The sequence below is a fragment of the Drosophila mauritiana genome, chromosome 3L (genome assembly GCF_004382145.1).
Source record: "Drosophila mauritiana strain mau12 chromosome 3L, ASM438214v1, whole genome shotgun sequence".
Classification (NCBI taxonomy): domain Eukaryota; kingdom Metazoa; phylum Arthropoda; class Insecta; order Diptera; family Drosophilidae; genus Drosophila; species Drosophila mauritiana.
In genome coordinates this window covers 3,278,375-3,303,253 of record NC_046669.1, presented here as the reverse complement: position 1 = coordinate 3,303,253, position 24,879 = coordinate 3,278,375, and the positions used below count along the sequence as shown (strand labels likewise).

General features: G+C 46.0%; 4 protein-coding genes across 5 annotated transcripts; 1 reads left to right on the top strand and 3 right to left on the bottom strand.

Annotated features, from left to right (window-relative positions):
- Positions 1-14,860: 14,860 nt before the first annotated feature.
- LOC117140258 (iduronate 2-sulfatase) lies at positions 14,861-16,668 on the bottom strand. The gene is made up of 4 exons (XM_033303064.1): positions 16,465-16,668; positions 15,386-16,406; positions 15,161-15,334; positions 14,861-15,085 (listed from the first exon to the last, which is right to left on the bottom strand). The coding sequence occupies exons 1-4, from the start codon at positions 16,666-16,668 to the stop codon at positions 14,946-14,948; spliced, it is 1,539 nt and encodes a 512-aa protein (XP_033158955.1). The 3' UTR covers positions 14,861-14,945.
- Positions 16,669-17,343: 675 nt separating this feature from the next.
- On the bottom strand, positions 17,344-18,218 carry LOC117140260 (brain protein I3). The gene is made up of 2 exons (XM_033303065.1): positions 18,010-18,218; positions 17,344-17,958 (listed from the first exon to the last, which is right to left on the bottom strand). The coding sequence occupies exons 1-2, from the start codon at positions 18,074-18,076 to the stop codon at positions 17,657-17,659; spliced, it is 369 nt and encodes a 122-aa protein (XP_033158956.1). The 5' UTR covers positions 18,077-18,218; the 3' UTR covers positions 17,344-17,656.
- An 85-nt stretch (positions 18,219-18,303) lies between these two features.
- Positions 18,304-20,658, bottom strand: LOC117140257 (spermatogenesis-associated protein 5-like protein 1). Its single transcript, XM_033303063.1, has 3 exons — positions 19,780-20,658; positions 18,922-19,722; positions 18,304-18,865 (listed from the first exon to the last, which is right to left on the bottom strand). Exons 1-3 carry the CDS (start codon positions 20,633-20,635, stop codon positions 18,369-18,371), a joined length of 2,154 nt encoding a protein of 717 aa, XP_033158954.1. The 5' UTR covers positions 20,636-20,658; the 3' UTR covers positions 18,304-18,368.
- A 126-nt stretch (positions 20,659-20,784) lies between these two features.
- Positions 20,785-24,518, top strand: LOC117139798 (YTH domain-containing protein 1). 2 transcript variants are annotated; one of them, XM_033302419.1, is made up of 3 exons: positions 20,785-20,937; positions 21,085-21,984; positions 22,109-24,518. In XM_033302419.1, the coding sequence occupies exons 1-3, from the start codon at positions 20,922-20,924 to the stop codon at positions 23,356-23,358; spliced, it is 2,166 nt and encodes a 721-aa protein (XP_033158310.1). In that variant the 5' UTR covers positions 20,785-20,921; the 3' UTR covers positions 23,359-24,518. The 2 variants fall into 2 exon arrangements, with proteins under 2 accessions (XP_033158310.1, XP_033158309.1); XM_033302418.1 differs by having other exon boundaries at positions 21,082-21,984.
- The last annotated feature ends 361 nt before the right edge of the window (positions 24,519-24,879 follow it).

Genomic DNA, 24,879 nt, shown 5'->3' with positions numbered 1-24,879 from the left:
GTATTCTGATAGTCCTTTCGTGTCAACATATTCTTTTGCTTTTTTCTTTCACTGTGCACGTTGTGCAGTTGTTGTTGCTGTTGTTGTGCCTCCTCTGGGTTGTTGGTTGTTGTGTTTTTCTGCTCTTGCACTGCACACGGCATTCGTCCTCCAACAAAAAGCGAGGCAAAGTCGTAAACAGAACAACAACACCCCTTCAGCACCCACCATCCCGCCCCTTTCTTCAACACTTTTCCCCCCTTTCTACAGAGAGAGAAACTGAGATTTGTTTGGATATAAGTTTGCATAATCATAAAGTAGTCACATTTTGTATTCAATATAAGTTTTGTATAATCGATCGTATACCGTTTTTTTAAATACTGCACTTATCTTTTTGATCTATAGTATATTTTTTTCAGTGCACTTTCTGGAAGCACTCTTTGGTAATATAAAAGTTCTTAGCTTGCTTCGTCTCTGTTTTTTTTATCGTATTTCTTCTAACTCGCAGTCGTCGTTGTGCGTGAATGTTGTTGTTGTTGATATTCGTGTTGTTGCTATTGTTGGTGTAGAGTTTGTTGTGATTGTTGTTGGTGTGGTTGTCAATGTTGTTGGTGTTCTTTACTTTTGCTGCTGTTGTTGTTGTTGTTGTTATTGGAGTAGTGCCTGCTGGTGTTGTTGTTGCTGCTTGTCTCGTTTATTGATCGTGTTGCTGCACATACACGCACACTGAGAAAGAGGGACTAACCCACACAGTTGAGTCACATACGCAATTCAATGAAGAAATGCTTCAAGTCAATGACCCGGAAATTGTGTCTAAAAAGCAAAACAACAACATCAACAACAACACCAACAGCAAAAGCAACAGCAACATAGAACTTTTACCTAGACATCGGCGCATGCGACTGACGTTGCAAGTTGCAAGCTGACTGCGCCAGTCCAATGAACCGACTGCAATTCGCAGCCCGCAGCTTTTTGCAACAATTGCACGCAGAGCGACAACAGCAACAGCAACATCAGCAACAGCATCAGCAGCAACATCAGCAACAGCAGCAACATCAACAAGCAGCAAGCAGCGATGACAATCAACGCAATTAATGCTCATCCGGCCAGCAGAGTAGTGATGCTGCTTGGACTTCCTTCTCCATCCTGTTTAACTAACATATATCCACGGCCCTTGGAAATTGTGTGTGTGCACAGGTTTAAAACTCGTCTGTAATAAATGCAGCACCAGTTGATTGAATATATATTTGCAGAGGGGGCACGACGATTTAGAATCAGAATATTAGTTGAGGTTGTTGCACTAGCATCGCCAACATGTCTCTTGACCTCCCACATGGATCTGCAATCCGAAAGTCTATACAACTTAATGCCATGTATTCTTAATTAAAGATTCGTGTTACACAATGCCTTTGATCGAATAGCAAGGATGGTAATATACAGTGACTTCGACAGAACTCACCTAACTTATACCTAGAGGTACAAGGGTCAACCCAAGGAAGCCCCCATCCGCGATCGACATCCCCTGACAATCCCCAACCATCCCCATTGGGCATTCTCAATTTATTGCATATCGAAAAAATTAAGCACAAAAGTTCAGTGCCATAGGCCAAGTCGTTGTCATCGTCATCGTTTCCACTTGTAATGAGAATTTATGTGCCGACAAGATGTGCATAAGTTTCCAAGGCGGGCAAATTGGGGAAGAGGAGAGCTCTATTGGATCGAAAGTGCCGGCAAACATGCAAACTGCAACTAGATTTGGGGGCAAGTGTGGCGACTTCTCCGGCGATGGCCATTTGGAGCAGGGCAATTGAGGCAGGCACATTGGAAGTTATGGAAACTAATGCAGCTGCAAATGTCTCGATTTTTAAAAACTCAACCCTTATTTAAAATAATGCATTCTAATAATGGCTTTTCTAGCATTACCACTAAAATGCGCACTACCTTGACGTATTTTTCAAAATAAAGGGGAGTATCCCCCAAGTGTCGGTCCTAGTTCCTCCGATTTTCCCAAGAGTTCTAGAGCTATTCACCCGTGGCCAAACGATGCGTGCAACATTGAATCACTTGGCCATTGAAGGGGGTCAAAGTTGCAGCGAGTCTCACGACACAATTCGCATATGGAGCAGACCGAGGAGACTAAGGGGCCCCTCAAGAACCAGAGATTCTTCCCCTTGACGAAGCGCAAGGAGAATCGTGAATCGAGAATGGAGAATGGAGATGGAGAAATGAGAGAACGGACACAGAGAGATGCGTGCTCGACTTTACGTTTCGCATTTAATGCAATTAACCTCAAACTAAATGGCAATCACTTTAATTTGCTTTAATTAAGCTTTATATGCCTATCGAGGGGGCGCAGTTCGCCGCAGTGGATGGAGGAGGAGGTAGCCAAAAACGACGCCTACATCGAATGACGGTTCTTTAATTAATTACGGGGAAGCAGAGATGGAGGCACTTGTCTTCCCCTTCCAGCACTCGACGCCCACTGGTAACTAGGCATGTTTCCTGTTCTCCTCGGCTCGGTTCAAGTGCCCGCCTCATAAGCCCTCCAGGATATGCCCCGGCATATGCTATAGTGCTATACTGCTATATGCCTCCCTCCATCTGGGCCGATCCTAACCGATCCCATCCGATGCCTGGTTCGGTGGAATCGACAAAAGAGCTCCACGCATGCGCACACTTAACGAACGCTTAACGGATGTTTCGGCTGCCCTCCCTCCAGTTTATAAAAAATCCCTCATTGTGGGCCGACACTTGTAACACAAGCAACCCATGGGCATGAGTCCCGATCTCGGCCTGAGTTTTGGCCTGACATTTGTTTCCTACACTCTGGAAAAATAGTACTTCATTTGGGATAGTTCATCAATATAAAAAATCACTTCAAAGGCTGTAAAATTAAGTCACTCTGAATACTTTTTCTTTTAAGAAGTAAGTTTTAAAAATCTTCTAATAATAATCTAGTTTCTATACCCAAATACACTTCTTTTAATTTGTTGGATATTTTTTTAAGTGCCCAGTTGCTGTTCGACGTCTTCCTCCTCCAGCTGCATCTCCATCTTCAACTCCGGCTACTCCTACTCCACTTGAGATTCTCGTACGTGCCCAGATGCGTGGGAATGACGAGATGTCTGGAGAACTCCGCCAGAGAAAAAAAAATGGGAGAAAAGCCGGAGGGGGTGAAGTGTGCAGGGAAGCGGACTAGGGCAGTTGCTCATAACTCAACGCCAGGCGAAATTCGAGACTTGCTAATGCGCCAAATAATATGCGGCGACAGCCAGGAGACCATCGAGAAGCCAAGGGAAACGGCTCGAAAACAATTAACAAAATTCATTAATTTGTTGCCTAGTGTAGGGGCAAATTGAAAAGTCGAAGGAGGCAGCTTGTCCATAAGAAATACCCCGTGATCACGCCAACGAACCAAAGACGATCCTCGATGCGAATTTATGAATGTATCTTTGGGTTTCTTTCACGAGAACGGGCACGCAATGCAATCTCTGAAGGATCGCGTCTGGAATGTGGCTTAAATTATGACTTAAATGGCGTTGGCAGTTTATGCGGCTGCCCGTCTTGTGTAGAAGATCATGATTATGATCACGATCATGATCACGATCGCGATCATCATTATTATAAGCCCCAAGTCGATGTAGAAGACGAAGACCTGGCGTTTTTTTGAGCGGAAACGGCGCTCTCGAGCTGCGAATGACTCTTGAGTTGGCTTTTAAGCCGTTTCGCTGGCTTTCTTTTTTAATGCTGTTTCGCCCATTCTTAAGAGCTTCTCTGCAGTGCTCGCCCCGCCAGATCCCCTCTAGAAAACCCACTCCATGCTCCATGCTCCATCCTCCACTTTCTTGGCTGACTCTCCAGTTGTGTTTGCTTTATTTGGCTGACGTGAGGTTTCTTCTGCCCGGTTTCTTCGCGTTAGTCTTCTCGTTTTTGGTCGTGGCTCGCATTCTTGGTCACATCCTTCACAAGGTCATGCCAAACATGATGGGGAACAGTCTCCACATCCACGAGGTACTTAACATCTAGCGTAGATACGGCCCAGCATATGAGCATAAGAGCATTGGGCACACACATATGTATGTATGTGTACGAGTATAAATCGTATTTAAGCTAAGTAATCTCTGGACAAATAATTGTTGACGGTATGCGGTTTCTGTTGGCATTTCCATCTCCATTTCCCCTGGCCAGAGATCCGTTGTCATCAGTCCACAAGCCGCCTGCTCCGCCCCTGAAACACTGAAGTACAGAAATCCAGAAATACTGAATACTGAAATGTTCCCCGATGTTTGCACAAATTGTTAGCGACTGCCGCAGAGATACGGTTTGTTTTGGTTGTTCTTGTTGTTTGGCTCGCTTTTGTACGCTCTGCCCCACGGCTGTGTACAAAAAAATTTAAGGAAAAACGTCCACAGCCAACAAATGAAAAAAAAATGTAAAAACATTGTGTTTAATGCTGGGTCTTAGTGAAGGAAATGCTGGAGGTGCTGGCGAGATGAGCCGATGGAAATCGTGGTTGACCAAGCGGATTGTGCTCCATTTCAGCGGGCTAAGGTTTGTTCAATTGGTCGAAGAAGATCGTAACTTATTCCTATATTACTAGAATGACCTAGGTTAAGGTATTGCCAAAACATACAGCGAAGCCGCTCCCTAGCATCTGTGCTCCAGGTAAAGTTCCTACCTACTCGAAAACCCAGCTAAACCCATCACCTTCCATCTATTCCCAGTATGACACCTCGAGATGACAACGAAATCGTTTTCTTTATTTTGTGTTTGGGTTCTGTTCGCAGTGGTGCGCTTTGCCTTTTCAGCTGTGGGGTGTTAATAAGATATCAAATATGCATGTGGCCGCGCACCCATCAGAAAACCCAAGCCCAAACCCAGACCCAATCCCAATCCCAATCCCAAGACCAAAGACCAGACCCAGTTGAGACTTTGGCCCGTGGCCGGCGCGAGATCTCGCTAACGAGGCGCGTTTGAAAATGCAGCATATAAAAATAAATAACCCAACGAAAATCGGAAAAGGTTTAGCACCGAATCGGTTAGCTCACTTTCTACAACCACGGAAAAAAGCGTTATAAATACTATAATCACTGAAAGAACTGTACAAATGCTCTGAATAAAAAATCTTAAAGGTTCCCCGAAATAATATGGTATTAAGCCCATATATATGTATATAATCCAGGATCTTATGAACCCAAATTAAGGACAAACTTCAATACCCTCGTTTAGGGTATTTTCGAAACGGCAGCAGCCGAAAAGTGCGACACAGCCGGCGTTGAATGTGCCCTGAAGTTTTGTTTATTTTCGGAGATAAAAAAAAAGAAAAACAAAAATAATAAATCGACAGAGGCAGCGATTCGACGACTGGGACAGCTCCATAATAAATGCCCCAAAGCACTCAAAGCTTTTCTTATTTATTTATTTTCGCGCACACAGATACGCCGTCGGATTTCTTTATTATGCGATTTGATTCGAAAATAATTCAAACGAATTTCGGGGCTGCCTGGCTTTTGAGAGCGCGTGCGCAGCAGCCGAGCGCACAAAGGAAAACCCTGCGCGCATTTTCGCCCAGTGTATGCCACATAAAGCGTAGCACGGTAGCCGAGCTACAGGTTCGAGTGCCGCTGTGTGTGTGTGTGTGTGGACGATGACGCTGGTAAAAAAATAATGAATAAAAGAAAACCTGTACACAAAAAACCAGACAAATAAACCAAATACAAAGGCCTTCTCCTCGAAGTCCGTCGTCTTGGTCTTTGGCTCGGTTTTAGTGCGTGCGGCTTAACTGCAGCGTGGCAAACTGGTCCGCCGAGTGGTTGTGCCCCCTTCCCCATCTCTGCTCCCGCTCCCACCTTGCCCAGCTGCCCCACATCCCCGCCAACGTGCCACCAAATCCCAGATCCCAATCCCAGCCAGCAGAGTGGTGCTGCACAGTAGCCGCATGCTGGCCAAAGTTCTCCCGCCGCTCCTCCTCCTCCGCAGCCTCCACACACAGCACGATCATGCACTCGAAGAAAATTCGAGTAATTTTTCAACTATAATTTGTAGCTTATGCTGGATAATCTTTTGTATCTTATTGAAGTCTTTCTCAGCCACCTTCTTGTTTGCATCTATTTCAAGGCTTATATTTACCATCCAGAAGACGCCTCTTTTTCCAAGTGCTTTTTGTAGCTCCGTCTCCAATTTGCCTCTGCAGATTGTGACTCCGAGTCTGCGGCTCGTCAGCGATGGCAGCCTCCTGCGAGAGGCCTTCACGGCCCCCAAACATTATGGCTAATAGTTGCTCCGATCCCCTACACGCGGCCTCCCCTCCCCCTTGCAGCCCACAAAAGTGGGCGGGGCTGCACTTATTATTATGCACTGGGTTCTGTTTATGTTTGGGTTTCTTGCGTTTTTCGCCCGTTTCTTTTTTTTTTGCCGTCTGCGTCTGCTTTGCGTTTTCCAGAGAAATCTGGCCAGAAGTTTTCCTCGTACATACGATACGTCCTTTAAGGTCATTAAACGAGCCGGGCTTGTTGGGGATCTTGATTAACATGAGCAGTTGGGGGGGAGACTGAGACATATTCGTATTTCCTTATTTTTCGCCAAGCTGATTGGCTTAATCATCGCTCAAGTTCGGCGTCAAAGGTCGCGGAAGTTTGTAAAAACCGAATGACATCGTTTTTGAAATGTGCCAATGCCGCCGACACACTCGAAAAGGGTTGCGCTTTAATTAATTAATCAAATCGCCAGTAAAAATTCCTTACTGATCTCACTGACTCACGATCTTTTGAATGGGAACAAGAAGATTACACCACCCCGTCCACTTTTTCCGTACGATGTTTTATGGTCAAGGGGTCAATTTGTAAGTCAACTTTGGGTACACTCACTTCTCCGAATTTTTTCCACATCCATTCCTCCCCATGAATATCAACTTAATTAACTGTTAACAGTAAGGCCGTATAAAAAATAAAAAAAAATAAAAAGAAGGCGGACGGGCGGAAATGATTGCGTATACGGCTCGGAAAGCCCATGCCCAAAGTTAATTCCAAGTCGTATGTAATAATTATGTTGATGGAATATTCATAACAGGAAATCCCTCTTGCAGTGCGAGTACGAGTGTTGTGATTAAAATTACATAGAGTCATGCACAATCAATGCAAATGGGAATGTAAATGTTGAATACAAATTGTACGCAGCCCATTCACAATAGGAGTTGTTGCTGTAATTGTTGTTATTATCATTGTTGTTGTTGTTGTGGCGCAGTTGCTCACTGAATATCAAATTACTGGGCTCGGATTTTGTGAAGAGGAACTCTTAGAGCGCACCGCAGTATGCACTTGAACACTTGAGTGTGAAAAAGATGTTCAGCTTAATAATATTTTATATTATTTTATAGTATAGTAATTAACCAAACATTTATTTAGAGAGCACAAATAAATGTGGTAGTTTTACAGACCTATAATAGTTTATGGGTCATATACTTATGGATAATATCATTGCGGAATGTTAATAGATACACCGATTCAGGTGCAGACTTCATTAGCCTGTGCACCACACTAAGTTATTAGCTCAATTAAAATCTTTAGGTGCCGTGTGTCCGTAGCTGCATGGATTAATTTAAACAACCATTAATCATTAGTGCGCTCAAGTCAAGCTTTTGATATTCGAATAGAGCTCCTCGAACAACACCTACCAGCCAAAGTCGGGTGAAAACCGCAGTGCGGTCGCCTTGCACAGTAGTTATCGCATAAGCACATGCACATCAAATGCGATTTATTTATTAGCACCCCACAACATCGGGCCATAGTCGCCGGCTATTACTTTATACAATGCCGCCTGCCTATTTGGATAAACATAAAACCCCCAAAGAGCATTAAGCATGAGCGATCCATGCGAGGGCCACACACCAGCCAACTTCCATATCCATCCAGTTAGTCAGTCAGTCATTCATCCAGCGATCCATGCCATATCCCATCCAATCTCAAACCATACCAAACCATACTATACCATACCATACCATGCCATACCATGCCGTCCCATCCGCTGCTGGGCTCATTCACAGGCACTCGGCGTCGTCGGTCGCCTATTTCTGTATGCGTAACGCAATCTATTCATAAAATAAAATTAAATAAAATAAAAAAAGAGGGAAAAACAACAGCGACTGAGGCGGCAACGGCGGCGGCTGAAAAATACATATTTTCATTTACAAGACCGGAAGAGCACTTCCTCCCTGATGTGCTAGCTGTACCATCATCAATCGCGGCACCCGCACCAAGATACTCGTATAGTGGAAACGAAAGCGACGACAACGCACTGTTGCTGTTGCTGTCGTATGCTAAATACTAAGTACTGAATGTATGGCCTGGCCCGTGTCCGCTGTTTGAATATGCAACTTTGACTGGGGGCCACCGCCGTATCCACATCCACCTCCACAACCACATCCACAGTCATCCAATCCCCGCAGCCATCAGATCCAATGTGTTTAGGTTTGTTGGACTAGCAAACCGCTCGACTCTCCATATGTCCGCTTGTCCACTTGTCCGTATGTCCGCCTGTCCGCTTGTCCGTTTGTCCGGCGGTTCCGTTGTCCGCTCATTGGAAATGCAATGCCATGTGTGTGATTTTTATTGAAGCACATCCAGATATAAAACAAGATTTATGCGAAATGAATATATTCATGTTTCGCCAGCCCACAAAGCTGGTTAGATCTTTTTCGGAAAACCATCTATAATCGCATGCGGAAAACAATTTCTTGTAAATATTCTTTCTAAAAATAAGCCAAACAGATACAATTTTACCTGTACGCGTTCTTCATAATTATATTTATTGAACAATTATTCATTTTTCGATGACATTCTCGATCTTCGAATTAACTTAAACACATTTTCACCTTCTCTCGATATAATTAGAAATTTTCCAAATGTGGCTGGGAAAATATTTGAAATAACATTTAGCGCAAAACTGGCGCCTTTTGCAAATTGCCTTCAACTAACACGAAGTGCTCATTAAATCGTGGCGTAAAAATTTTCGGGGGAAAATTCAAACAACAATCTTAGTCGATCGCGCGGTGTGCGGAAAATTTGGGGGGAAAATGGCGAGTGGGGCGAAAATAAATTCAAATTGGAAACCATGGCCATGAGGATATATTTACGGCATTCGATATTTATAGTTTGAACTCAAACAGGTGTAAACCGTAAAATGGCAAAACATTGTTTAAATCATTTCATTGTTAGCTCCGTGCTCCCCGTCTTAATTTTTTGTTGTTTTCTGTTGTCCAAAAGTGTAAACAAAAGTGCCAACAAATTGCTGAGGAGCGAATGAGTAAAAGAGGCGACTGGGGATTCCAGGAAAATACGAAAGTCCGCAGGCGAAGAGGGCTCCAAAGGGGGGTCCCTCGTTCTCATTTATAATGTGTGTAGTTCATCAAAATTTTTTGGCACGCGGCCCCTTGCGGTGGCATTGTTCTGGTGCTGAGATATCCAGTCGCAGATACCGATACTCGCGGATACAGATACATCGGGCATATGTATGGATATATGTATGCCAGCTACTACCCATACATGCACACGGATCGCAGGCTTAATTTGAATTATTTGGCCGTAAATAAAGCACAATGGGAGCGGGAAATGGGATTTTTATTTCGCTGTCCGTCTTTGAATTGGTCTCCCCAACTGACAGAGCCCAGAAAAAGCATAAATATTTATTATCATAAGAAGCAGCAGCCCCTCATCCCAGATCGCAGATCCCATATCCCCCATATTCCACATCCCAGCAACGGCAGCAGCATCAGCAGCATCACTGAAAAGGAAAACGATTTCTCAATGTCTTTTATATCGCAGCCAGGCCAGAGAGCTGTGTTTCAGTCTCAGTTTCCATTGCCGGTTCTCAACCTTTTGTGCCACAACCAAAATAAAGAAAAGATCAGCTTGCCAAGCACTTGGATTTGGACAAGACTCAAAAGTACCTTGTATCTTAAACTTGAACTAAGAAAGATACTTCTAGTTCATCGAACCCTTTGCTAAAAGTGTTGAAAATGATCTAAGCATATATAAAAAAGTATTATTTTTTGATAATAATTTAATAATTTTAATTGGCTATTTAAAGAAATAAACATAAACAGACTATCTAAAAACCAATAGAATACCTTAAGATGATGTCCCAAAAGTATGCAACGAACTCTAGCTAGTATAATAAGAAAACTATTAGAAGCTTGCTGCTCTAAGTACCCATATACCTTTATTCTGACTCCATTTACAGGGTACTTGGGCAAGACAAAAGACAAAGACGCGCTCTTGGAACCGATCGAGAAACTTGTTTAGCACGCGTTACAGCGGCTGCCTGTTTTTCAGAGCGGGGGCTTTCAAACTGTTTGCGGTCGGTCACTCTTCAGAAACCCACTCGTACCCCCCGAAGCCAGCTCCATACCCCCAATATGCCACCAAGAGTCCAACCCCGCCCACTTGGCTCCCATATAGAGTGCGGTGCAGGGGTTTTAGGCATACGGTTTTACATATATTTGCTTATAGCAGCACAGAGGGCTCTCGGCTTAATCCGTTTGGCTAAACGTTGATTACTCCGATCCGGAATCCCAATCCCGATCCCCAATCCCCGCCATGCCAAGCCATCTTGGTGCCCCGAAAGGCGTCCCTGCGTGGGCTCATTGTGGAATTTCTACACTCATTCTTGATTGTTTCGTTTCGTTTTACGCTCTGGGCCAAATGTGTTGTCTTTGGGCCTGCATTCCAGCTGAATTGGTTTTGCCCGGCACCGAAAAATCTCTTTCGACCCGGACAAGCCCGATTTTGGACGGTTCAAAGTGGTGGCGGTGGCGGAGGAGGAGGGGGAGAATGGAAGATAATAAATTTGAATTTCAATAAATTATTTTGTTGCTACAAGACAGCCAGCAGAAGACCCTCTTTTCCACTTCATTGTGCGTCGTTCCCTTCTGAATGTTGAATGGTCAAAAGTCCGATCTTGCGTGAATTTCATTCAACAAAACTTTTCTGTTTGGCAATTTCTTTCTGGCTTTGTCGCCTTCGATTCATTTTTATTTATTTAACTTTTTATTGATCACATTTTGGCCAAGGCTGTTGGAGATTGATGGCGCAGGGCAGAGGGGTCGCACAGGTACACATGTACATATGTACATACCAAAATCCGAGATCCAACATCCAAGATTCGTCGTAGTTATGGTCCGATGAAGTGATCAGGCCTTGACATTGATCAAATGCCAAGAGCACACTGTCGCTGTGTGGGAGTAGGAAACACATTTCGACTTGTCAAACTCTAAACATGAAGAGGTATGTATTTAGGAAATGGGTGAAACAGGGATCACCAAATTGAGATTTAATGGAGGAAGTGTGCCTGAGAAGTTTGGATAGGTATTCAGAATATGGGTATATAACATATATTATTAACTGATTATTGTCAATTATATTATTTTCTTATCGTAGGTGTGTTGCCAAGTCGCAATACTTAATGACCTCTATCTAAAATCTGGCAGTAGCCATCTACTTAATTTTGAGCTCTTAAGTTATTCATTTTAAGCATTTCATATAGGTTTGTTAGCTTCATGAATAATTACAAAACCGAATAATCAAATTAATAAGGGGTTAATGAATGAAATGAATCTGGCCGAGCCGATCGATTGATCAGCCAAAGCTACTGAGCTACCGACTTCAGACCGCTGATTATCCTCAATCAGCTAAAGATCACTTAGCGATGAGAAATCCACCGAACAGGGCAGTATCTCAACGTTTTCCTGATTGCCACAGCTTGAGATCTGCTTAGGCCTCCGACTTTATATCGGCATATGACCATATATAAGGCACACAAGTGCCGGACACCTGAGGAGCGGCATAATCCGGCAGCGGCATTAATACATGGAAATTCCGTCAAAAGAAATTTTAGCCCCTCCATTCAGTCCGTTCCATCGCCATCCACGTTACTCTCTCGCACACATGGTAACCAGTTTTAAGTTTCTTCTTCTATTTTGTGTATTTGACTATTTTTTTTTTCTTGCTTTTTGGCAACGGCGTCAAGTCAACTGACAAAGCTAACAAACAACCTTCGTCATTAGCCAAACTATGGCATGTCAACGAAAATTAGCATTTTTTACAGCGGGAGGCCGGCAGCCACAACTATGTCTACGAGTACAGCTACACTTGGAAAAGTTAAGTCCACTAAATCTAGAACAGGCCTTAATACAACGAAGTAATTTGATATTATTATGATCCAAATGATTTTCTAATTACTCGGACGTAATGTTCACCAGCTCCTCTCTTTGATAAGCTATAATAGGATATTTCTTAAGAAGATCAAACTGCAGCATAATGGTTTTTCTCTCAGTGTACGAGGCATGTGCAGGGGGTCTGGAGAACCCGATTTACACTTGGATCTGAATACTGAGCTGTTCGAGCATCGTCCGATGCGTAGGTAAAAGGCCGACTTCGGTCCGCTTGATGAACTATATCCACTTTATACACATTCTTATAGTTGTTGTTGTTGTGGTTGCTGCTGGCGTCTCTGCCGACGCCTCTGCCGCTGCCTACGCATCTTTTGCAATTTCGTTTGAGCCGCCCACGCATTTGAGTTTGCTTAGAAATAAACGGCAAAGCAGCCTACAAATTCAAATTAAAGTTGTATTCGCATTATTCACTATATTTTGTCACTGCACTGGAAAAAATAATGTGACAACGTTTTGGGGTAAGTGCTAAAATATTCAGAAATAGTTTATCGCTCCATATGAAACTAGAAACAGAGTCATAGGGATCTATAGCTTAGATAGTCCCTTAATGTCTAGCTACTTTAATTTGATTTCTCCCTGTGTATAGGCCAGTCGAAATCCGCTCTCGTGGGCTTTATGGCCATAGATATATAATACAGTTTAGAGCCAGCCCGCCCGAGTGTCTGCCACATTTACCACAGCTCCCAGCCGGTATCGCGGTATCCGAGTATCTGGGTATCTGGCCATGCTATCCATCTAAGCCAGCCTATCTGGAACTGTATCTCTGTTTCCAGCTCCATCTGTATCTCTACCTCCAGCTCCATCTGTATCTGTAGATGTATCTGTATCTATCCGGCCATCGGTTAAACCTCTAAAGTGCCATAGATTATTATAACACACGCGCTATGCGACTGTGCTGCGGTTAGCCGCAAAACCCAAAACCGAAACAGACACTCCAAGCCAAAGGCCCCACACGAGCTATATGGCTCTATGCAACTGGTGGGCCCCTCCCCCCGACTTGCCGCCCCTTCGACTGCATTATGCATGGCCAAATTGGGGAAAAGGGAAGTGGGTGGGGTCGAAAGGGGGCTGGACCCACCCATTAGAAGGGGCAGGGGGAGGAGGAGGAGGAACACTAGAGCGAATTAAAGAAAAAGGCTGTCAACAAAGCAACGGTAAAGAAAATGAATGAGAGGAAAGCCCACAACGGAAATGGCAATGTAAAAATAAGTTATGCTTGGTGGATGTGGTAAATAATTTAAAGGGGTTGGACGCGGAGGGGACAGCCAGTCGGTGGGGTAAACACACACCTTAAATAGTTCCATTACCAACTTTGCACCCAGTCATCTGCATGCAAGTATATTATAGTATGTGTACATCCACATCTACCTATTTAAATAATCAAATTACCCCAATAAAATGCGATATTAGCCATTTAGCCGTTTATGGTTTATTGCTTTTAATCAAAAGTCTGTTATAACAAAATTCATACCCAATAAACCAAAGCTTTTCTCGCAAAAAATGCACGACTATCAAGCGAAATTAGTGAATGGAATTGTAAAAGCCACAAAGTCTCGAGAGATATGACAAAAATCATAAAGTTGAAATGGCCACGCCCTCTTGGGGCACATATTTTTCGAAAAGTGTGTGTGTTGGTGTGCGGTTGAAAGTGCTGCCAAAATGCAGTTTAATCACCTCCGGAGGAGACAGCCCACATGGCGAACCCAAAACGCAGCCCACACCAAATATGCACATTAGAGAGCACGTAGAGAAAGAGTGGGCCGAGGGCGGGGGCTGGGGAGCTGGTCCCCGGGGGGATGGGGATCACATTGATCAAGCAGCGGGCTGCAGATTTAATTACCAGACTGGGAAATGCACAGGGAAAAATCTGTGGTTACGATGGGCTATTTCTTGCTTTGCTAAGTAAAGCAGAGTTTATTAAATAATGAAATTATTTTCCTTAGTTGTTGAAGTCTTTTAAAAGTTATCATATAAGAATTTAAACATAAGCTATGCAAGTAACAAAAATGCAATTTTTTCTTGCCTGCTTCTAGGAGCATTCTAAAAAGTGCAAGAAGTATCTGAGCATGCTATCTATCTTAACAAGACCATTTACATCCTTCATCTGTATCTGTAGATGGATCTTTAAATTTGTATCTGTAAAGATAGTAAATAGTTTGCTAGAAAATTTCTTTCTGTGCTCTGCTTTTCACTGGCATGGCAACAAACCGAAGCGAAAATGAAAGCTCGAAAAAGAGTCGCCAACGTAGCCCCCTCGCCCTGGCCCCACGCTCCTCTCCCCATCCTCTCCCGATTTGGGCGTCGACGGCGCTGCCTCTGCCGACGCCAACGCAGCGAGACGCGCGCCGCCAACGTTGAATGAAATTTCATTCATTTCATTCACAAAAATCCACAAAAACGAAGCCAAAAAGGCAATGGACACCAGTCACGCATGCGCGGCTCGCAGTGGATCGGATTGTATATTGTGCACATATAGACTGGATGGGTAGCTCGGCGGGATTTGGGGGGCGAGGCGGTCCCCAAGGCGGGGGAATCGCAGAAATTACAGCGAAAAATATGCAGCATGTCTGGGCGTCTCGCGGCTCGCAAACGTTGTTGCCCAACCGGAAGTATTAAATTCCAATTATGGCGACAAGATATTTCGCCGTCTCGAGATCGTTTGTCGCGCTGCCTTTATTGCTTATGAATTTATTCAAGAGGGATTCGAAGGGGAAGGGACACACAGGATGGTCGATCTCCACTAGCTGCCCACCATCTCCATCAATCGCCGGCGTAGGCGCTGACGCACATCATCGAACTGCGGCAGGGGCACCAGGTTCAATTCCTCGCCAGAATCCAGGCGGTGGTCGTATAACTCCTCGCCATACACATCGTGCCAATCTGAAAGAAGTAATATTTAATATATATGTAATATGGTTATTTATTTAAGAATTGAATCGATTGATATTCTTTTACCTCTGCTAAAGTTTTGCGCGTGGAACCTCACCCACATGGTATACCTATATATATCGGTTCTGAGACTATAGCCCATGATTTTGATGTTCCTCAGCTTCGGCTTGTCGCTGTTTGGGTGCTTTGTGGGCAGCATTCCGGGTCTTGGGTACTGACTGAGGGCCACATGCTCATCCGCTACGAGAGATTATAATAAATACATAACATATTAAATAAATAGCAACTTACACCTTCCCAACCCCATCAGCTGATAGTAAAGACTTTTTCCCTCGCCACAGGTCAACTCCTGGGAGCTCTGGCACTTGGGCAATTTGGGTAATCCTGCCATATCCACCAATGTGGGGAAAACATCCAGCAGTTCTGTGATCCCGTGATAGTACTTTGCTTGGGCGAGCGGGAACTGCGGCGTTCTTATGATCAGTGGAACCCTGAGAGCCACCTCGAAGTTGCTGTACTTGGCCCACTCGGCGTGCTCACCCAGGGACCAGCCATGATCCCCCAGCACCACCACCACCGTCTCATCCAGATCCAATCCCCCAATCAACTTGCCAAACAGATCATCCACATAGGACACCGAAGCGTAGTAGCCCTGTCGTATCTGAGCAGCCTGGAGTGGGGATATCGGTCCGTAGGGAAAGGATATGTTGGAGTGCTTGAAGTCATCCCTGGCCCGCACATCCGTGTAGGGATTCCAGGCCACTGCCGGCATGTCCGGCGGCTTCAGGCTGTCCTCCGTGTAGTTGTAAAACTGGGAAAGGTGAAATCTCGATAGGAATTGCCGTGGGAACCGGAAATTAATGTGCGGTTTGTGGAAACCCATGGCCAGCAAAAATGGTTCCTGGCTGTGCCTGCTCCGTGAGCCCACAAAGCGCAGTGCCTCCGCCACGGACTCTATGTCCGGCAGCGTTTTGTACGGCTGAGTTTGTAGCTCCACGGGACAGATGAGATTCTTCCGCAATATGCCTTCCTTATCGGGACATACTGGCGAGTTCATAAACTGCTCGGTTCGGGGTCGAAATGCTGGAGCCGACCAACTTAGGGGATAGTCATCCGTGTTGTTGGACGAGAGGCCAGGATGGAAGACCTTTCCACAGCTATAGGTGTAATATCCGTGCTCCTTGAAGTACTGCGGCAGGGTGGTGAAATTCCCGGTGAAAGTGCGCCAGTAACTGTAGAAATCGTACAGATGCAGAGTATCCGGTCTTCGACCCGTGAGCAGCGAATTCCGGCTGGGTGCACACAGGGATTGCTAAAGATTCAATATACATTTTATTAGTTCCACACATCAATGATCACATGCTGCCCACCTGGCTGTAAACTCTTGTGAAGATGTGACTTCCCCTGGCAAAGTTGTCCAGATACGGCGTGCTGGCCAGCGGATCGCCATAAGCGCCAATAACTGGACGCAGATCATCGAAGATCACCATCACCACATTCGGCCGTCGTGGCGGAGCAGCTGCTTCCAGCAGCACTGGCATCATCAGCGAGAGCAGGAGACGAGCAGTGATCATGTCTACGGCGAAGGAAGCTCACAACTGTTGACTCGAAGATGCCGAGACGGCGGATGTGGATGCCGGCGAATTTGTTGTGCTACCCTGTGCCCATGAAATCTGATAAAGGGGTATATCAGCGGCTCATACATTTTGTTTGGAAGAATTTTAAAATTCGAGTAATCTATGTAATTCAAATATTCAAATATCTAAAAAATGTTTTGTTTTGAAGAGTTTTCCGTTTAATCTCCTGATGCATTTGAAGGGTATATTTATGCCATTCCCAAATTCACTTAAAACACTTCACTTGTTTACTGTTTTGCGCGGTAAAGTCCAAAGAGCATGGAGAAGAGAAATCGGACGGGCGGCGCAATTCAAAACCGCCCTCCATTATATTTCAATTGAATTTAACGGAAGCGCGCCTCGTCGACGCTTACAGTGCACATTTTACAAGTACAGTAAAAGTTCTAAAACCACAAAACGCATCAGTGGCTCAAATTTCAAACAGATCAAGAACTAATCATGTTTTATAATATTTCATATCTAAAAACGTCGTACTCGTGCGTACCATTAATTTTGTGTTCTAAGATATAATAAGCATTTTGTAAAGCTTTTATTTAAATATAAATATATTTTCTTTTGTTTGCAGTTTAAAACTTATGTTACTTAAAATCCTTGTAAAAAGCCAAATCACTATTCAATTGGGAAACATGTTCAACTGATTTTTTTTTTAATATTTTTCATAACTAGTTTCACTGATTTGAATTCCAGTTAAGCATATTTCACTGTACATGACCATTCTCCGGACAGGGACTGGAATGGAATCGGGGGCATTCCGCAGGCTGGCATGATTATTATTTACACATAATATATAATGATTTGCGAGCTAACGATTAACAATAACAAAAATATTGGAGCTTTGTGATATAGTCACTGGGTGCCCGACGCGAAAGCCTAATAGGGATCAACATTTGGAGTTTCTTTATGGATAATTTCTGGGTAATCCCCTCTAGAAAACCGTTCCGCAGTTGGAACAGCGCTTCTCACGCATGGCCAAGCAACAGAGGATACCCAGCGGGAAGAAGAAGATTGCGCAGCACAGTCCGCAGGCGGAGAAGGTGTCCTCCAGATATCCAATCCGACATGCAGGGCATCCTCCAATCACGATGATCTCGGTGGGCATAGCGACCGGAGCGGGCTGAATCACCACGCTGACCGGCGTTGTCTCGAAAGCTCCGTAGGTTGGCATGTGCATGTTTGGTGGCGGAGCACTAGGTGCCCCCTGATGCACGCCCACTATCAGCCGGGAATCTGAAATAGATGTGCATTTAATTGAATGCCTTTAGTGGGCTTATTACTGACCCTGCGAGGGACTGTTCATGACTTCTTCGTAGCTCGGCGGTGCGGCGTCTTTACGGGTATCTGCCATTGTGGCCGGAAAGCTTTTTTTGTGACTCACTCCTCCTTGTTATGAAAATAATCTAGGCTTTTTTACTACGCTTAATTGCGTTAACTTTTTCTCCGCGTTTTCTTTGTTTTGCCGCAGTCAGTTATCGTTGCAACAGCTGACTGCGACTATTCTATCGATTAGTAATCGTGATAGCGCGAGTACATATCGTAAATCAGTAATTTGAATTTGAGCAAAGAATCCTACGATTTAACAGCTTAAAATACATTTATTTATGCAAAACTAACAAATGCAACTGCAGATACATCTTGTTCTATAAAAACCTATAGGCAAACTTATAGTAGCCATCTATTTGGCTTTGAGTGAGCGAGGATTTCTGCTTAACCAGAACTTTTTCAAAGTCTTGCAGCTCAATTTCCGTGGCTTCAAAGTCACGCTGAAAAGCCTCGATAGCCGCTTCATTGCACAGATTACACAGATCCGCTCCAGAATACCGGTCGGTACGGGTAGCAATCTCCTCGAGGACCACATTCTCATGGAAAGGCATTCGCTGGGAGTGGAGTTTTAGCAGAGCCAGGCGGGATTTCTCATCTGGGGCTGGTACATGGATAAGCTTGTCAAAGCGCCCTGGTCGCAGCAGTGCATCATCGATCATATCCGGACGATTGGTGGCTGCAACGACCAGTATATGTTGCTGACTTCCACCCCCTACAATACCATCCATTTCGGTCAAAAGCGTGGAAAGAATCCTCAGCTGAACTTGTCCACCACCTCCGCCACTTGAGACCGTCCTTCTGCCAACAAGCGAATCTATAAAATTAAATGGATTAATTATTTTTATTACAAATAAACCTCATCCGACTCACCTATCTCATCCAGAAATATTAGACAGGGTGCATTTTTTCGTGCTGTGTCAAAGATCCGCGATATAAATCTTTCCGCGCAACCGACGTAGGGAGAATACACTTCCGCCGCCGACGTGGCAATGAAGGTCATGTCAGCTTCCTTGGCCAGGCACTTGGCTACGGTGGTCTTGGCACATCCTGGAGGTCCATAGAGCAGCACTCCTTTTGGCAAACTTAGTCCGAATCGGGCAAAAGCGGCACTTTGTCTTAGACCCGCTAGAACGGAGACTTGCAAGGTGCGTTTCAGTGCTTCCATTCCTCCGATAACCTCAAACCCAGCCGTCATCTTCGAGACCCTCACATCTGTGGATCGAGAGGCACTCGGTTGAGTTTGTAGCAGGGATTGGCGGAAAATGTTCTCAATGTCGAAGTCGTCTTTTGTTAGGAGTTGCTGTTGAACGCGGCGCAGGAGAAGTGTTAAATCCGCTATCACATATCCCTGAGTGTTTCTCGCCATATGATCGAGTAAAGTCTGTGAGATATTCAGCTCGTGTATTTGGCAAATATGATCTACGAGTTGTCTGCGCTGCCCTTCGCTGGGCATATCAATGGACACATTTCGGACGAACCGCCTGCGCGCGTGTTCATGCAAAGAGTCCGGGACACCAGAAGTTGCCAGACATATGATGCCTCGAGGAAGTGCGTCTAGCAGTTTGTAGAGCTGAGCTGAAACTCGTAGGCTATTGCTAGAGTTTTTTGCATCTGCGACAGCCGTAGAGGGGCAGAGCAGCTCCAGATCCTCAATGAGGATTACAATTGGCACTATAAATATAAAAATATGTATTATTTTTAACGTAAAACAAATGCTGTGAAAATTACATAATGGACGTAGTTGCTCCTTGAAAGTCTGAGCAGCCTGAAAGATCCTCCTTAACTCCTCTTCGGTTTCGCCGGGATATGAGCGCAGCACCTGGCTGGCTGTAATGTAAAAGCAATTGCAGTTGTGACGACGCAGGAACTCACTGAGTAGACGACTTTTTCCGCAGCCCACCGGACCCACCACCACTGCTGTAGTAGGCAATCTATGCGAAAAGCTGCATTTAGAGGTTTCCAGAAGATGCTCCAATTGCTCCATGGGTTGCTCGAAGCTGTGGGGCAGATACTTTGAGGTAAAGTCCAAAGGAAAGGGCGTTTCCAGGCGTATGTCCACCAGGAGTAGTTCAGCATCGCGGCCTATTTCAAAACACTCGTCATCAGCCACTTCTGGAGCATCCAATATCTCCACACTGGCAATGCCCAGCTGCACAAGGCGTCTGTGCTGCACGGAGCATCCTTTGGTAAGCTTCAGGTGGCGCAGGAACACTCGCACATCGTCCTTAAGATCCTCCAGGGAAACCAGAGGTCGCTGGAGGAGCTCCTGGGTGACTATAACCACGCATGAAATCGTCTTCAGGCAGGAAACTAATTTAAGTGGCTCCAGAAGCACCAACCGCTGATTGGTGGGGGAGAACCGCGTCAAGGATGTCACAATTCCATCCAGGAAGCAACAAGTTTCACTGCCTCCACGCGGAGTTACCCAACAAACTGCGTAGCTGCCATCGCAAAGGTGGCAACGGCACCATTCTGTTCCAGTAGAGTCTTCCCCCGCGGGTACATAACATCTCTGCGGCTCTAGATCGCTGTCGTCCAGCAAGGAAAGCGGAAAAGTCGGGAAATCCAACTTGCTGTGGTGCATTTTGTTTACCTCGCTTCGATAAGAACGATAACATAACCGATTGTAGTGCATTTCCAGCTATTTCTAGCTACCTTCGTCAGCTGCATCAGCCTATCGATAGGTGTCCGATAGTCGCGGCCTGCAGACATATAGCCGCACTCTTCTGACGCCATCGCCAATTCGTCGCCGCTGTGACGCAGAATTTGTGTGTAAGCATTGTAAAATTGGCGTAATTTCGCGATATTAAAAGGATACATTGCGTTAAAAGTGAACAAAAAGTGGCGCTACACCGGTGTCCACACAATTAATGCCAAGAGCAGCCCGTGAGTGTGGAAATACCTGTATTTCACTGACCTTTTCTTACCTTGCCGATCGATCGGCTTTTTTCTCTATATTTTTCTTGGTTTGCGTGTGTGCGTGTGCGTGGGTGCTCCATTCATCTGGTACTCCGATTTCCGATTTTGGAGTAGGTAAACAAACGCTGCCGATGCGCGAGATGGCGGACTTGGATGCAGTGCACCTGGGCTTGGACGAGAACGAGGCGGACATTGCCGAGGAGCTACAAGACTTTGAGTTCAACACAAGGAGTGAGGCTTCTGAATCGAATGGTGGAGACTCCTCCGACTCGGAGCCGAGCATCAGCTCCGTGAGCACTGCCACATCCTCCCTGGTGGGCAGTAGCAAGCGGAAGACCAAGAAGCCGGCCAAGGAAAGCCCTCAACCCGCTGTCGAGACCAAATCCTCAAAGTCTTCCGCCAAGAACAAAACCAAACGGGAACCCACTCCCGAGGAGCTAAATGGTGGAAAGAAAAAGAAGCGCACGGATAGCGGGACGAAGAAAACAACCTCATCTGAGGCGTCGGATAAGGTCAAGGCCAAATCCCCGGATACCGAGGATCGACAGCCGCCCGCCAAGAAGTCGCGCACCAAAAAATCCTCCAATGCCAACGATTCTGCTAGCCACAAGAGCGATCTCAGCGAGGCTGAGGACGAGAAACCAACCCTTCCAACTTTGGAGTCCGACAGCGAGTCCTCTGACTCGGATTCGGGCACTCAGCACAAGAGAAACGGAGGAAATGGTGGCGGCAACGGCCGGGGCAAACCCAGTTCCAAGAGCTCCACGCCGGAAAAGGATTCTGTCGGCGGCGGAACGCACTCACATTCGCAGAAGGGCTACGACTACATGACCAAGCTGAACTACCTGTTCCGAGACACACGGTTCTTCCTCATCAAGTCGAACAATAGCGACAACGTCCAGCTGTCCAAGAACAAGAGTGTGTGGGCCACGCTGCCGCAGAACGACGCCAATCTTAACCAGGCATTCAAGGAGGCCAGAAACGTCCTGCTCATTTTCTCGGTCAACGAGAGTGGTAGGTTCAAGGAGTAAACAATGTTTCTCAATTGCTTTCTCTTATATCTTCTTAGTTTCTTTAGAATAAGATACATACAATCTGTGTCTCCAAAACCTCTATTGTAATCCGATTTTGCTTTTAGGTAAATTTGCAGGCTTCGCCCGGATGGCAGCCCCCTCACGGCGGGACATTCCTCAGGTGGCCTGGGTATTGCCGCCTAGTATTTCGCCCAAGGCACTGGGCGGCGTCATAGAGCTTGACTGGATCTGCCGCAAGGAATTGTCTTTCAACGCCACTCTGCACCTGCACAACACATGGAACGAGGGCAAACCGGTGAAGATCGGTCGCGATGGCCAGGAGATTGAGCCCAAGATTGGCGGCGAGCTGTGTCGTCTCTTTCCCGAGGATGAACAAATCGAACTCACTCCCATACTCAAGAAATCCAAGGAGACGGCTCGAGTTATGCGAGAAAAAGGCATACACGTGATCTACAAGCCGCCCAGGAGTCTATCCTCGCGGGGCCATGGAGGGGGAAGTCGTGGCGGAGGCAGAGGATCAAATCACGACCACCTGGGCCCTATGCGGCACAAGAGAAGCTACCACGGAACACCACACCATCGGCCGTACCGTCACCATCATGGCATGGGCCTTCCGCCGGGCGGTGGCTTTAAGAGAAGCGGTTCTCCGTACCGCCAGATGGGAGGTGCAGCGGGAGCGCCAGCCGGCGGACCGGGCGACATGGCCATGCCGTCATGGGAACGCTACATGTCCTCGGCTGCAGCTGCTGAAGCATACGTGGCGGACTACATGCGCAACATGCACGGCCAACTTCCGCCGTTGCCCTTCGTTCCTCCGTTCGCCCAGCTGCCGATTCCAGGAGCTGGAGCGGGAGCAGCAGGTGCCCTTCCACCGGGAGCAGCGGCTGCCATGTACGAGCAGCTGCCGCCACCGGTGCGGTACTACGATGGACCGGGTGCACCGCCTCTGCCGGATTATCCGCCTCCCCAGCGACCACCACCGCCGGGATTCGACAAGGCGCCGAGCTACGAGGAGTTTGCTGCCTGGAAGAATGCTGGCCTACCCACAGTGCCACCGCCTGGCTTCCCCGTCTACGGCGGAGCAGCCAATGGCGGTAGCAATGGAGCTGGTGGGTTAGCTGCTGCCCAGGCGGCGGCTGCGGGCGGAGGCATGGGATCCGGTGGAGGATCCGGTGGCGGTATGGGTGGACCCGGCGGCTATCGGAATCGGGACGGCAACAACGGCTCCGCGGGCGGTCGTCGACGGGAGTACGGAAATCGCAGCGGTGGCGGCGGATCTTCGCGGGATTCGCGACCGTTTCGCGAGCGTGGCGGCGGCGGCGGCCAGCGAAGCTATCGGGACAACAGGCGCTAGGCCGCATCGAGGTTTAAAACGAGATCGTGCTCCTGGCCTCGCTAGAATCGGAAAGTGTAATCCTAATCCTCTCGCGTGTGAAAATCTAAAGAGAAATATTGAATGCGTTACGGTATAAGCAAAAAGTTAATATAATGAAACCGGCTATCGTCTAAAGTCGATACAACTCTCTTTCCCCTTTCTCTCTGTCCCGCTCACCAAACACCCCCACCACCCACACTAAGATTAAAAACAAACTTACGACTTAAGCAAATTTCAATACAGCAGAGATCTTAATGCTAATTAAATATTTTAAACCACAAAAATACAAAATGAAAGAGAGAAAATGTGAACTTTATTTACCTCCCAAAGCGAAAAGTAGCGAGAGAAAGCGAGAGAAAGAGACTTTAAAGAGACGCCCAACAACAACAACCACAACCAACAACAACACCATGAACGAACTTAAGTTAACATGAGCAGTGATCAATCAGTGATGTGTGTATCGTGTGTGCCAAACCCCACAAAGCCCCCTTCTCCACCCACCACCCCAAAAGTTCCAAAAACGAGAGTTGGACTTAGCAAAAGCAAACCGAAAATCAAAGGGGCACTGTGCCCCCCAAGACTTTCAAAGACCTGAGCGGAGCCTAGCTCCAAATGGGGGCTATGAGTTATAATCACTGCTACCGAATTTCAAGGACGAGGGTCGCCTTCAGTCGCTTCGATCCGATCAAAGCTTCCTTATACGTAGTATAAAACTAATGCAATCATATTTAACACCTATGTACATGTCTTGCCGACAGAAGACCATCTTTCCCCGAAACAGACACACATCCGCCTACATTTTGGCCCGGAGTGATGCGCTCCGGGTCCCTTTGGCTCAATAGCAATACGAACCGTAGCAATCCGAACTGTTTGCCCCACCAGTTGGGCTCCTGTCAATCCCCCCATCGATTCCACTCAATGACTGCCACATTTTCACGCTTCACCAAAGCTCAGACCGTCGACAAACACGCAAATACATTCCCGGACAGACAACCTAGGGGTTTGCTCTTTTTTCTTTGCAGGAACTGGATTCAACAAAGAAAGAAAATGGACGGAGTTTGGAACCTCATTTATTGCACGAAAAAACTTAGAGAGAAAGACTGATGCCTAATAAAGACTCTAGCTGATTGCAAAAACAATATAAAGTTGTACCTTATTGCGGTGTCATCGTAAAACCTAGATGCTTAAAAGGGATTAGGCCCACTTAAATTACTGCGAAAAATGTTTTATTTATTTATTTACTAAACTCTCACATTACTTAAAGAGAAACTAATTAACTTTGTGTGTCATGGTTGTAAGGTTCTTTTAATGACTATCTTTGTAATTAAATTGGGTACTATAAAGATATTAGATATACCTATAATGACATACAACTTTTGGCCTCGAAAACTATCAGAGGTACATGTAGGTCGGGAACATTAGGGAATCCCTGCGCGATAAGTTACTAATTATGCTTGGCTATCGCAGAACCTCATTAAGACTTGAACTGCAGCGTTTTGC

Bases quoted from the DNA above. Each gene is read 5' to 3' on its own strand.
- LOC117140258 (XM_033303064.1), bottom strand. From the start codon at position 16,668: ATGATCACTGCTCGTCTCCTGCTCTCGCTGATGATGCCAGTGCTGCTG. The intron at 16,407-16,464 runs GTGGGCAGCATG...TTGAATCTTTAG, and splicing joins TCACAAGAGTTTACAGCCAG to CAATCCCTGTGTGCACCCAG. The intron at 15,086-15,160 runs GTAAAAGAATAT...TACTTCTTTCAG, and splicing joins CGCGCAAAACTTTAGCAGAG to ATTGGCACGATGTGTATGGC.
- LOC117140260 (XM_033303065.1), bottom strand. From the start codon at position 18,076: ATGGCAGATACCCGTAAAGACGCCGCACCGCCGAGCTACGAAGAAGTC. The intron at 17,959-18,009 runs GTCAGTAATAAG...CATCTATTTCAG, and splicing joins CATGAACAGTCCCTCGCAGG to ATTCCCGGCTGATAGTGGGC.
- LOC117140257 (XM_033303063.1), bottom strand. From the start codon at position 20,635: ATGCACCACAGCAAGTTGGATTTCCCGACTTTTCCGCTTTCCTTGCTG. The intron at 19,723-19,779 runs GTAATTTTCACA...TTATATTTATAG, and splicing joins GGAGCAACTACGTCCATTAT to TGCCAATTGTAATCCTCATT. The intron at 18,866-18,921 runs GTGAGTCGGATG...TTAATTTTATAG, and splicing joins AATATTTCTGGATGAGATAG to ATTCGCTTGTTGGCAGAAGG.
- LOC117139798 (XM_033302418.1), top strand. The intron at 21,985-22,108 runs GTAGGTTCAAGG...TTTTGCTTTTAG, and splicing joins TTTCTCGGTCAACGAGAGTG to GTAAATTTGCAGGCTTCGCC.